At 45.3% G+C, this 13,487-nt stretch overlaps 1 protein-coding gene and 1 long non-coding RNA gene across 3 annotated transcripts; one reads left to right on the forward strand and one right to left on the reverse strand.

Moving 5' to 3' along the window:
- The first annotated feature begins 1,060 nt into the window (after positions 1-1,060).
- On the forward strand, positions 1,061-6,919 carry LOC105865577 (uncharacterized). Of its 2 annotated transcripts, none has more exons than XR_012912482.1 (2): positions 1,061-1,226; positions 6,740-6,919. It is a non-coding gene; the product is annotated as an uncharacterized LOC105865577 (long non-coding RNA). The 2 variants fall into 2 exon arrangements; XR_001151542.2 differs by having other exon boundaries at positions 1,183-1,270.
- LOC105865535 (uncharacterized) lies at positions 4,257-13,100 on the reverse strand. The gene is made up of 4 exons (XM_012754153.3): positions 12,887-13,100; positions 11,948-12,074; positions 9,601-9,702; positions 4,257-6,891 (listed from the first exon to the last, which is right to left on the reverse strand). Exons 1-4 carry the CDS (start codon positions 12,917-12,919, stop codon positions 5,015-5,017), a joined length of 2,139 nt encoding a protein of 712 aa, XP_012609607.2. The 5' UTR covers positions 12,920-13,100; the 3' UTR covers positions 4,257-5,014.
- Between the last annotated feature and the right edge of the window lie 387 nt (positions 13,101-13,487).

Consider the following 13,487-nt stretch of genomic DNA (forward strand, 5'->3'; position numbering starts at 1 on the left):
GGCTGGAATTCAGCTTGACCTCTGGAGGGGCTGGACACTAAAGTCAGCCGCGCAGTGGTCAACCTCCAATATTGGTCAACCTCCAATAAAAGCCCTGAGTACCAAAGCTTGAGTGAGCTTCCCTGGTTGGCAACACTCTGTATGTTGTCACACACCTTGCTGGGAGCATTAAGTGCTGTTCATGTGACTCTATTGGCAGAGGACAACTGGAAACTCATGGCCTGGTCTCTCCTGGACGGTGGCCTATGCACTTTTTCCCATAGCCGATTTTAGTCTGTATCCTTTAGCTGAAATAAATGCATCTATGAATATAATAGCTTTGCTGAGTTCTGTGAGCCCTTCTAATGAATTAGTAAATGTGAAGGTCCCCTGCTTTCTCTGGGCCTCAATTTCCCCAATGGAGCCAAGAATGATACTGGGTTTAAGGATTCTCAGACATGCATCAGCGGGTTCCGCCCACTCCGGCCTCATTGGCTCAACACCACCTCCATCCCCTTCCATGCCTATTAGAGCCAATCCTTGCGCCAGCACAGCTCCTAGCCCCGCCCCCGTAGCGTCCCGCCTCTAACCCCGCCCACTCCCTGCTTCAGGCCTGCGCACCAGCCACGCCCCCACAGCCTCCTCGGCATCCGCCAGATTCAGGCGTCTTTCTGTTCCCCTCTGTGACCTAAACCCCTGGAGACAGCGCTGGCAGCTCTTCGGGCCAAAGATGGGGAGGGTCAGTAGTGAATGTCATCAGGCAGTCGGCCTTGGGCATCCCGTGGGCCTCCCGCCCAAAGCTGGCTCCCCACCGCAGTCCCCACGTGGGCAGCGCCACCAAGGGATTCGGGCTCCTCAGGGCGACTGTCCTCTGATGGCAGAGTCAGAAGAAACCCTGGCGCCCAAGTAGCCTTCGCGTAGGTTACACGGTATCAGGGCTTACTGAGGCTTCCGTATTTGGAGTGGAGACGACAGCTACACAGGATACGAACGCTTCCCATTATGAATAATGACAGGCCACTGTGACTCTGTAAGGCGCCCCCCGCCCTGCGTTCGTCTCCAGGGCAACCATCAACTCAGGAAACAAACGCCAGAGTTGTTCTCCGTGGCAGCTGTCTAGGCACAGGCTCTAGGCGAGGGCCTCTCATTGCCAGAAAACAAACCTTACCAAAAAGGAAGCAGAGCTGAGAAGAGACAACACATTGCTGACAAGTCATTTAAGCACCTGGATCCATTTGTTCCAGAAGGTGAAACTTTTCAATTACATGGGCCAACAAATCCTCTCTCTTCTGTAAGCAAGCAAAATACTCTTGGCTGATAATAATTCTCTATTTCATACCATAAACCATAAAAAATCCAGATGAAATAAAATTTTAATTGTTAGAAAATTATAAATGTACTAGTGTAAAATATAAGAGAACTATTATTTAAAAATAATCTTGGGGGTGAGAAAGGCCTTTCTATACTATAAAGGAATACAAATAGATTTGAATACCTAAAAAATTTTATATTCTGTATAGCAAAATATACTACAAACAAAATTGAAAGAGAAATAAAAATCGAGAAAAAATGTTAGTAAAGGGCCGGGCGCGGTGGCTCACGCCTGTAATCCTAGCACTCTGGGAGGCCGAGGCGGGCGGATTGCTCGAGGTCAGGAGTTCAAAACCAGCCTGAGCAAGAGCAAGACCCCGTCTCTACTATAAATAGAAAGAAATTAATTGGCCAACTGATATATATAGAAAAAATCAGCCGGGCATGGTGGCACATGCCTGTAGTCCCAGCTACTTGGGAGGCTGAGGCAGGAGGATCGCTTGAGCCTAGGAGTTTGAGGTTGCGGTGAGCTAGGCTGATGCCACGGCACTCTAGCCTGGGCAACACAGTGAGACTCTGTCTCAAAAAAAAAAAATGTTAGTAACGTATATACCAAAGGGTTAATATGCATAATATATAAAGACCTGCTTATTATAAATCAATACAAAAGGCTGCCCAATTAAAAATGGGCAAAATAAATAAGCAATTCACAGAATACATAAACACGTAAAAGATCATTAATATCACTAACAATAGAACATTTTTACCTATCAGATTAAAACTGTTTTAAAAAGGACTAATACCAAGTATTTAAGAAGGAAGTAGAGGAACAGAAAATCAAGCACTCATTTACATTTCCAGGAGTCATTTAAATTGGTTCATTCTTTCTTGGGGGACTATTTAGCATTAACTATGAAAATTTTAAATGTGGGCAGGACATTCTATGATCCCACAAATATACTTGTAGGAATTCATCTTATGGACATAATGTCAAATTATGTCCATATTATTATCTTAAACATAATGTCAAATAATAAATATCCAATGATTGAAAAGAGAATGGAAACAACTTAAATGTCCATTAATAGGGATTGGTTAAATAAATTAACGAAACTCTAACATGAAATATTATGCAGCTGTTAAAAATGAAGATACATATATAGCTACCTGCACATATTTTTTTCTATAATATATACAATATGTATGTATTTTATAGTAGTATTATTGTGAGAAATTATCCATATTATGTCAAGTGAGAAAAGTAACTTTTAAAATCATGTTTTTGTATATGGATATGCCTTATACATATACTATATGTAAATATATATAATCAGTTTCATAAAAACAAAAAGAGAGCTTCACATTTACAGAAAAAAGTCTAGGATCTTTGGAATGAAGTTTTACAGGGCACTATACCTTTCTTCATTTTTGTTTTGGCTGAATTATTCACAATGAATGAATATTACTTCAATCATGAAAAAAGTCCCAGAAGATGAGAGGAAATATCTGGGCAAGGACTTTAAAATATAATAGTAGAGATGAGGGCTGGTGAGACAGAGCCCAAGACAGAGCCCAACACACGGCCAGAGTGCCAACCCATACAGAGCTGCTGGCAAGCCACTGGCAATATGCACAGGGTCATAGGAATGTCCTCCCCTTTGACCCAGTGACCTCACTACCTGGGAAATGGTCAGGCACTTCATCCTGTTCTATACCACATTTATAAAAGTCAACAAGAAATAACTGAAATGTCCCACAAGGGACTGGATAATGTATTGGTTGAATAAACATAACTATGTGAAACTACAAAACATCAGGTTGCTAAAGATTATTTAATGATATATTAAATAATTGACACTGCTGTAAAAATGTAGTGCAACTGTGGTCCTTACACCCAGCTTGTGACAGCTAAGTGAAGTTCAGCCTCTTTGGAAAGCAATTTTGCAACATGTTTGAGGAATCAGGAAGCTGGTTGGAGATGTGGTTCCCCTCATTGCCATTCTGAGAATTTTACTTCAAGAAATAATCCCCCCAGAAGAAGGGAGGAAGCATGGAAATGCTCATTATAACCTTATTCATAATTGGAAAAATTGGTCCATAACATGTGTCAATCAGGAGTTTAGAACAAAAACCTAAATGAGGAATTGATTTGTAAATTATTCTCCACCTGCTCAATGACATATCATTAGCCCTAATAATGATAAATATGATGTGTATATGACAAGGACAATGCTTATGGCATAATGACACAATTGTCTCTACACTGTGATTACATGAAATAAAGTTACATTTGTTTAAAAGTTTTGGAAGGAAATATAAACTACAAAAACAATATGACTTCTAAAGGTGGCCAAATTATGAGTATATGGCTTTTATTTTTTTAATCCAAAATTTCTGACAACTAAACATACCATGTAGGATATAGACTAAAAAAAGCCATAAAAAAACACACCCAAGGGCTGGGCGTGGTGGCTCACACCTGTAATCCTAGCACTCTGGGAAGCTGAGGCGGGTGGATTGCTCGAGGTTGGGAGGTCGAAACCAGCCTGAGCGAGACCCCATCTCTACTAAAAATAGAAAGAAATTAATTGACCAACTAAAAATATATATACAAAAAATTAGCCCACATACTCTGGTTTCTCTTCAAAATGAATAAATCTTTCAAAAAAAAAAAATTAGCCGGGCATGGTGGTGCATGCCTGTAGTCCCAGCTACTTGGAGGCTGAGGCAGGAGGATCGCTTGAGCCCAGGAGTTTGAGGTTGCTGTGAGCTAGGCTGATGCCACGGCACTCACTCTAGCCTGGGCAACAAAGTGAGACCCTGTCTCAAAAAAAAAAAAGAAAGAAAGAAAGAAAAGAAACACACCCAAGAATGACTAATGATTCTCTATAGCTGTGGGACTATAGGGACTTGATATTTTATTGCATGCTTCTCTACACTTTCTAAATTATCCTTACAATGAGCATATGTTATTTTGCCTCAATGTTTTCCTGTTATAAAAGTATACATATTATTTTTAAAATAAAAATAATGTTTAAAATGTGATGAAAAATCTCTCTTTGGGCATGAATAAAAATGATGCTTAAGAGCATGATGCTTAATAGGGTAATAGCTTTGTAAAGCATAAATCCTGGAAATGTAATAAACAGAAATAATAGGACATTAAAGTGGCTATAAATGTGTGAAATATATTTATTATTTAAGCCAACTACAGATTGTGAAATTTGTAGCTTAAAGTTTTAAAGGAAAGTGAAATCATTACTTTAAAGGGTTAATTTTTACAGCTGTTTTTTCCTTCTGAATATTCAGGCTCCAATTTAATCAGTTTAAAAAGCTCAGGAATAATTATTCTTATCAAAGATCTCAGATGAGGTGGCATCACTTTTAGACCATCCCCTAATTATACCACCATCTGGGGACATTCAGGGTTGAGGAAATATGTGAGGTAAACCCCCCAAACTATCATAAGCTATCCCAGCTAGTGATAAACTGTGCCATCCTCCCTCTAGGAAACAAAGTAACAAACTATCTCAAATGTGGTGCTACATTCCTCCCTGAGTAGGAGGGGTTCCTGGTGTTGATGAAGAACAGATTGCCGAAAGGTTATTTAAGCACCTGGATCCATATTTTCCTGAAGGTGAATTTTTTTCTAGGGTTCCTAGTATTGATGAAGGCTGAACTGAACCTAACAGCAGAACTGCTAGTTTGTACATGCTCAGGTTATCTAGTCAGCATGAGTTCTCTGATGATCAGCAAGCTTTGTGCCCCAAGCAAAGGCTTTCTCAAAATCATTACATATGTAGGCATTCTGCTGAGTGTGACGTCTCCGGTGTTCAGTAAGGTGTGAACTCCAGCTGAAACCCTCTCCACATTCTTTACAGGCATAGCGTTTGCCACCAATGTGGACTTTCTGATGTTGGAGAAGGTGTGAGATCTGAGTATAGGTTTTCCCACAGTCATTACATTTGTAAGGCTTCTCTCCAGTATGAATCCTTTGATGCTGAATCAAATGGATGCTCTGATTGAAGGCCTTCCCACATTCCTTACAGGCGTAGGGTTTCTCACCAGTGTGAATTCTCTGATGTTGGGTGAGGGATGAGTTGTGACTGAAGGTTTTCCCACACTCCTTACACTTATATGGTTTCTCACCAGTGTGGATCTTTTGGTGCTCAATGAGATGGGTGCTCCGGCTGAAGGCTTTCCCACACTCACTGCACTCATAGGGTTTCTCTCCAGTGTGAATCCTCTGGTGTTGAATGAGGTGGGAGATCTGGGTATAGGCTTTCCCACAAACTTTACACTCATAAGGTTTCTCTCCCGTGTGAATCCTCTGGTGGCGTGTGAGTGAAGAATTCTGGCTGAAGGTTTTCCCACACTCAGCACATTTGTAGGGCTTCTCACCAGTGTGAATTGTCTGGTGTTGAGTAAAGGATGAGGTGTGGCTGAAAGCCTTTCCACACTCATTGCATATATAGGGCTTTTCCCCCATGTGAATGCTCTGGTGCCTCATGAGGTGGGAAATCTGCGTATAAGCCTTCCCACACTCATGACACTCATAGGGTTTCTCACCAGTGTGAATTCTCTGGTGCTGAGTCAGAGACGAGCTGTGACTGAAGGCTTTGCCACACTCAGTGCACTCGTAGGGTTTTTCTCCAGTGTGGACTCGCTGATGCTGGGTGAGGGAGGAGCTGTGGCTGAAGGTTTTCCCACACTCGTTGCATTTGTATGGTTTCTCTCCAGTGTGGATGGTCTGGTGTTGGGTCAGGGAGGAAGTGTGACAAAAGGCCTTGCCACATTCGCCGCATTTGTAAGGCTTCTCCCCTGTGTGGATTTTCTGATGGCGGGTGAGGTGGGAGACCTGTGAGTAGAACTTCCCACACTGGTCACATTTATAGGGTTTCTCCCCAGTGTGGCATCGCTGGTGTTTAATGAGGGATGAGCTCTGGGTGAAGGCCTTCCCACAGTCCTTGCATTTGTAGGGTTTTTCTCCAGTGTGAATCCTCTGATGCTCAGTAAGCGATGAGCTCTGAGTAAAGGTCTTGCCACATTCGTGGCAGGCATAGGGCTTCTCTCCTGTGTGAATGATATGGTGCTGAATGAAATATGAGCTGTTGCTGAATGCCTTCCCACAGTCATTGCACTTGTAGGGTTTCTCTCCAGTGTGAATTCGCTGATGTAGAATATAGTCCGAATGGTAAATGAAGGCTTTCCCACATTCTGTGCAGTTAAATGGTTTCTTCTCCATGAAGATCCTTTGGTGTTTCAAGCTCTTCCATGGCCCACTCCACTTCCAGGACCTCTCTCCACCAGGCACTCTTTGCTTCCTGATGAGGGCTGAGGTCCACCTGAGACTTTTCCCAAGCTCATTACCCCTGATACCTTTATCCACCAAGGTGTCTCCCTTGGGAGTAGCAAATAAGCACCTCAAATGCCTCTCCTGCTTTCCCAGGTCCTCCAATGGATGGCAACATGCCCGGAGTTCCCTCAACTTGGCATCACCAAGTACAGCCCTTAAAATTCCCTCAACTGGAGAAGCTGACTCTTCAGAAATGCTCTTTTTGGGAGGTGTCTCTTGAGTAGCCACAGAGCTTTTCTCCAAGTCTGAAATAAATGGAAAATATCAATATTATCTATCTCAAGACAAAGAAAACGGATTATTTGGCAGTAGCGGGATAAACTTAAAAAGAAATGATTTAAAATTTGTTGTTATTTTGAAAGGCATAATGTATGAATAGATAGATTCATGTTCTGACATGGAAAGGTGGCCTCAGTATACTCAAAAAATGAAAAAAGCCAAGTTGCAAAACAGTTTTTGTACATGGAGGTTGATTAGCCATGAAATATAATGATTTTTTTACAAATCAATGAGGAAAAAAATGAAAAAATCCTAGTAACATAGTAAGGTAAGAATATGAATAGACGATTCACAGAAGAAAAATAAATGGCTGATAAATACACGTAAAGATGCTCAGCATTAGTAATAGTAAAAAGCCAAATTACTAAAATGCCATTTTACCCTTTTTAGATTGGAAAATATTAAAAAATATACAATATTGGCAAGTGAGAATGGCACAGATATCTCATGCTGTGTTTGTGGGACTGTGCAAGGAAAGAGTTAACACTGAAGGTCTATTTTATTTAGTTTTTGTTTGTCTCTTGCTGCCACAGCAATGCCCCTTGGTCAAGCTCTGAGAACTAAACTCCTGGGACGTTTACACAGTTATTACTTAATGATGTTTTTCTGTATGCTCAAGGCCATGGATCACGATGTGCTAAGTTGTTAGCATTGTTGACTATAAATATGAAGATCCATGATGGTACCTGGTTTGGGGTCCTCACATGGCTGGTCATGTAGCGGGAATGTGCATATGTGACAAGCCCTCTTCAAGAACCCTGGACTGAAGACTCAAGTGGGATTCCTTGGGTGAGGATACCTCATGTGTGTCTCTGTGGTTTTGCACTGTCCATGGAGGCCTATGTATGACCTCTCGAGCCTGTGTTTGTCCCTACTGTTCTTGCACTATACTTTGTTATAAGCTGTGAGTACTACTTGTTAAGTCATGTGAATCCTTCTAGAAAATCACTAAACTAGTGGGTAGTTGTGGGACCCCCAAAACAGAGACATGACAACTAAATGTTATGTGAGATTCTTGAAATAATCTTGATGTCATTGGATCAGGCAATGGTCTTTTAGATATGAAATCAAAAGCATAAACAACAAAGGAAAAAATAGATAAATTGGAGATTGTCAGAATTAAAACCTTTTGTGCTTCAAAGACACTATCAAGAAAGTGAAAAGACAAGCAGTAGAATGGGAGAAAAGTTTTTCAAATCATATATCTGATAAGGGACTTATATCTAAAATATACAAAGAATGCTTACAACTCAATAATAAAAGGAGAAACAACGCAATTAAAAAGTGGGCAAATATCTCAATAGTCATTTCTCTGGAGATACACAAATGGACAATGAACACATGAAAGATGCTCGACGTCTTTAGCCATCGAGGAAATACAAATCAAAATCGTGAGATTCCACTTCACGCCCATTAGGAATACAATCAAAAAGACAGATTAGCAAGGAACATCCAGAACAAAATAAATTTTTTAAAAAAAGCAAAAAAAAATAAAAATAAAAAATTCTAAAAAAATAAAAGACATAAAATAACAAATGATGATGAGGATGTAAAGAAATCAGAATTCGGCCAGGTGAGGTGGCTCACGCCTGTAATCCTAGCACTCTGGGAGGCCGAGGCGGGCAGATTGCTCGAAGTCGGGAGTTTGAAACCAGCCTGAGTGAGACCCTGTCTCTACTAAAAATAGAAAGAAATTAATTGACCAACTAAAAATATATATACAAAAAAAAAAAATTAGCCGGGCATGGTGGCGCATGCCTGTAGTCCCAGCTACTTGAGAGGCTGAGGCAGGAGGATCGCTTGAGCCCAGGAGACTGAGGTTGCTGTGAGCTAGGCTGACCCCACGGCACTCACTCTAGCCTGGGCAACAAAGCAAGACTCTGTCTCAAAAAAAAAAAAAAAAAAAAAAGATGAGGGTAGAGACAGCGTGGGACAGACCACACAGGGAGCCAGGCTGAGGGGCTGAGGCTCCATCCTGGGAGTTCTGGGGGCCATGGGAAGGCATGAGCAGGGGAGGGGGTCAGCTCTCAGTACAGAAAGACCCCTGGGCGCTGTGTGGGAGACAGACTGGAGTGGGGAGGCCTGGAGGCCAGGAGGCCAAGTTGGAGGCTGAGATGAGAGTCCAGGGAGAGGAGCTGAGGCCTGGCCAGGGGCAGGAGGGACAAGGCTGAGGACTGATGGGCTGTGGGGGAGGGGAGGGAGGGGAGGATCTGGACGGTGATGGAAACATGGCTGCTTCAATCCCCTCCTCCAATGGAGGCCGCAGTCCATAGGGAAGCTTCTACTGGCTTCTTCCAATTCCCAAACATGGTAGGCCAGGTCCTACTTCTGGGTCTTTCCAAAGGCTATTCCCAATACACAATTACAATGATGACAACCATCAAAGCCACTACTGACTGGGGGGCGGGGTGCTGCTCTGTAGCTGTTAAGTCATTGATCCCGCCCAACCCTCGGGACTGGTACCATCCCCTTTTTACAGATGAGAAAATCAAGGGACAGAGAGGCTAAGGCCACACAGCCAGGAAGTGGGCAGCTGGGATTCGAACCCAGGAGGCCGGACTCCAGAGCCCTTGATTACCGCCTGTGTGTTTTGCTGCCTTGTTCCCGAACGAACCCCACTGGCCATGACAGACGGGGTGGGAGGGGGTGCGCACCCGCGGGGCATCCTCACCCACCTGGACAGGTAGCTCGCTGGGCTTCTCTCTCCTCCATCTTCGGCGCTTCCCCTCGCTCCAGACGGGAGATTACATCGGGTTTGGACCCGAGAACCCCTGCCCCTGGGGAAAGATAGGACAGTTGGCCGTGGGTGCCAGAATCAATCCCAGGGAGGCCTGGGCGCTGGGCCCTCGGTCTGCAGACGAGATGCATACAGCGAGCGCCTAATGATTGGCCCCAATGGCCAAGGCGAGGCTTGTTTGTTGATTGCCTAGTAAACCGAAATGAGAGACTGAGCCATGATGAGACTGTTTAAAGCCCTGGGCCTGTGCCGTCCAAGGCAAGTGTGACGTTAAAGTGTAAAAAACACATGGCCGGGCATGGTGGCTCACGCCTCTAATCCTAGCACTCTAGGAGGCCAAGGTGGGAGGATCGCTCAAGGTCAGGAGTTCGAGACCAGCCTGAGCAAGAGCGAGACCCTGTCTCTACTAAAAATAGAAAGAAATTAGCCAAACAACTAAAAATAGAAAAAAAATAGCTGGGCATGGTGGCGCATGCCTGTAGTCCCAGCTACCTAGGAGGCTGAGGCAGGAGGATTGCTTGAGCCCAGGAGTCTGAGGTTGCTGTGAGCTAGGCTGACACTATGGCCCTCTAGCCCGGGCAACAGAGTGAGACTCTGTCTCAAAAAAAAAAAAAAAAAAAAAAAACCTCCCAAAACACAATGTTCTGTATTTTGAAGACTTACTATGGAAAAAGCCATAAAATCAATAATTTGTATATTATGATTTCCATGAGTCAAAATAATATCTTGGATAGCTTGAGGTAAATAAAACGCATGATTCATATTAACTTCACTCATTTCTTTTTATGTTTTTAACCTGGCCACCAAACAATTTAAAATGACCTTCGTGGGTCATGTCCTATTTCTGACGGCCAATACAGCTCTAGATTCATCTATGCTCGAAGCCTTCCATTCCGAGACTTCTAGAAACACAAGTCAAAACTTTCTCATTTTGATGAAACTGTCTTGAATCCCTGTAGGCAAACATTTGATGCCTGATTAAAACATGAGATAATTACAACAATAGTTAGAGTAATATGAAAAAATTAACATCTATTAAGCACACACTACATGTCAGGCATGTTTTGAAGCTAGTTGAATGTATTAGCTCATTTTACCATCCAACCAGGAAACTGAGGCATAGTCTAGTATGGTATAAGCTGAATGGAAGAAATACTTGGTCTTGCAGGAAGTCATGGAGGGTGGAGAAATCAATGGAGGCTTCCTGGAGGAGGCAGCCAAAAGATGACTAGAACAGGGGTGAGGGTGAGAAGAATTTTGGTTCAACAAACATGCCCAGTGGCCTCCCACGCCAGCTCGAGGTTGTGCTGGGGATACAGAAATGATCTGGGCACCCCTCTGCCCTTGGAGGGGGGTGTCCCAAGCTGAAGGGGGAGGCAGACCTGGACACAGTGATCCCTTGAGTCCATCCCCCTCCACCTCAGGCACCTGCTCCCATGGTCACATCCTAGACCCCTTCACCACCGGTAACGACCACACCTCCCCATCTCAGCGTCAAACCTCTCCTCCCTCCTTCCGGCCTCCTTGTCACTTTCCCTACTTCTTGACTCCAACTAACCTTCCATGGACCAGCAGCTGCCTGGAATCTGGCTCAGCGGCTGGGGACAAGCAAGAGGAAGAGGAGCAGAGACCCAGGATGGCGAATTCTCTGAGCCTGTACACCCCTCGCCGTCTGTGGCCTCCCCACGATTTTCCCTCTCTCTTTGCAGCCTGGCATTTGTGACTCACCCTGGAGCCCCTCCCCTGCCACAGCCCTACCTGCACTGCCCTTCTTGGCCTGCAAGGACCTCCCTGGGGAAAGGTCCCACGGTGCTCAGGGCCAGATACCCTCTGACTTAGGTGCCAGCGCCCAAGAGGCTCAAGAGAGTTTCCGCCAATGTCCGGCTTGCAACTTGCAAGTTGCGATGCACAATTGTGTGTTTTCTTCCCATTCTCCAAAATGATCCTTTTGTCATTTCTTCTCTTCCTTTGCTATACCTCAGCCCCTCTTTGCAGCTGTGACCTCCCCTCATCACTCGAAGACGCCATCGGGATGACAGCGTCTGCCCTTCCCCACCAGGAGTCCCGGCAACCAATCTGCATCTCTGCTCACAGTTCACCTCGCCGCCGGTTATCCTGGAAACGGCCCTGCTCACGGCCAAGGCCAACCCCGGCCAGAGGCAGGCCCCAGGCCCCAGTAAGAGCACAGAGGGCCCCAGACGGCCCCAGGGACTGCCTGCACAAATGGGAAGAGGGCGCAAAGGGGCACAGGCCCCTCCCTGGGGAGGGTTGGGGGTGGGCCTCACCCAGTGAGAGAAGGTTCTGGTAGTTCTCCAGCATCACGTCCCGGTACAGCGCCCTCTGGCCAGGCCCCAGCCAGCCCCACTCCTCCAGGGTGAAGTCCACAGCCACGTCCTTGAAGGTCACTGATTCCTGCAAGGGTGGATTTTACACGGTGGAGGGGCTCGTGCCTCCAGAGCTCTGGGGCAGGAGATGTCACGGGTCAAGCGCCCACTATTGTCCCCTGGGCCGGAACATTCTAATTCTGAAGAATTAGAATGACTTGAGGTGACTGAATCACACTGGCCCATGGGGACAGAAACCACCTAGGGCAGCCGCTAGCCCATAGGCGCCTTGGTGTAACGCAGAACGAGGAGCCCTTCCACGCGACTCTTTAGTGCCATCTGTTGGAGAGTTATTGTAATACACCAATTATTTTAGTATATGACAGTTTACTGCCATCTGCTTGAAAATCGCCACAATAAACATACCAGTGTATGAGGTGTAAGATGTGAATCCAGCCCCTGAGATGAGGCGCCCTTGTGCAGTGCGTAACCTGCACACCTGTACATGACAGCCCTAAGAAACACTTTTTAAAAAACTATCAAGCCATTTTGTGTAAGACATATTCCTATGTCCCACTCTGTCCCAGACCCCATCCCTGATCCTGACCCCTATTCCTGACTCCAGGGATAAGGATCAGGGACGAAGCAAAACCATCCACTGCCCATTTCATCTGGTAACCAAAAGGCTGCTGAGTGTTCAATGACTGATTTGTAGACTATGTCACGAGGTCCCCGCTCACAGCATTCTGCACCTGCCCCTGCCTTCCCTGCACCCCCCAGCGCCAGAGCTCCCTGCTCCTCAGCACTGGGAGGGGTGGAAGCCCTTCAGATCATGCACAGAGACGGGGAGGACCTTCTGGAGTCCACAAAGTCATCTCGGAAGAGGAAGCCCAGACTCACCTGGCTCTCAGCCATCAGGGTCCCAGTGGCCATTGCTGAGACCTGGGCAGGGACCTCTGGGAGGAAGATCCCGGCCGGAGTCTGAAGAGCTGGAGGAGGAGACCAGAGCAGAGAAGGGGTTGTGGCCCAGACAGACAGATGCCTTCCCCAAAGACACCTGGTGACAGAGGGGTCCCTGGTGTCCTAAGGGACAAAGCAAAGGCTCAGGACAGGCCACCTGAGGCCCCCATTTCATATCAGGGACAACAAATCATCCATATGAAGGTCGGCTCACCTCGCCCACATAGTAGCTCTCAGACGTGGGAACTATAGTTATCCCCAGATAAAGAAATTGAGGTCAGAGAAAAAAAAAAAGAAGAAAAAAAAAGAAAAGAAAAAAGAAAAAAAAAAAAAAGAAATTGAGGTCACAAGAGGTCAAGGTCCTTGCTCAAGGTCATAGAGATAAGTGTCAGAGCAGGATCTGAACCCAGAAATCTGGCTGCAGAATCACCTCCCCCCACTTTTCTTGAGATAGAATCTCTGTCACCCAGGCTGGAGTGCAGTGGCTCCAACATAGCTCACTGCAGCCTCCAATTCAAGTGATCCTCCCTCCTCAGCCTCC

The sequence above is a fragment of the Microcebus murinus genome, chromosome 16, assembly GCF_040939455.1.
Source record: "Microcebus murinus isolate Inina chromosome 16, M.murinus_Inina_mat1.0, whole genome shotgun sequence".
Taxonomy (NCBI): domain Eukaryota; kingdom Metazoa; phylum Chordata; class Mammalia; order Primates; family Cheirogaleidae; genus Microcebus; species Microcebus murinus.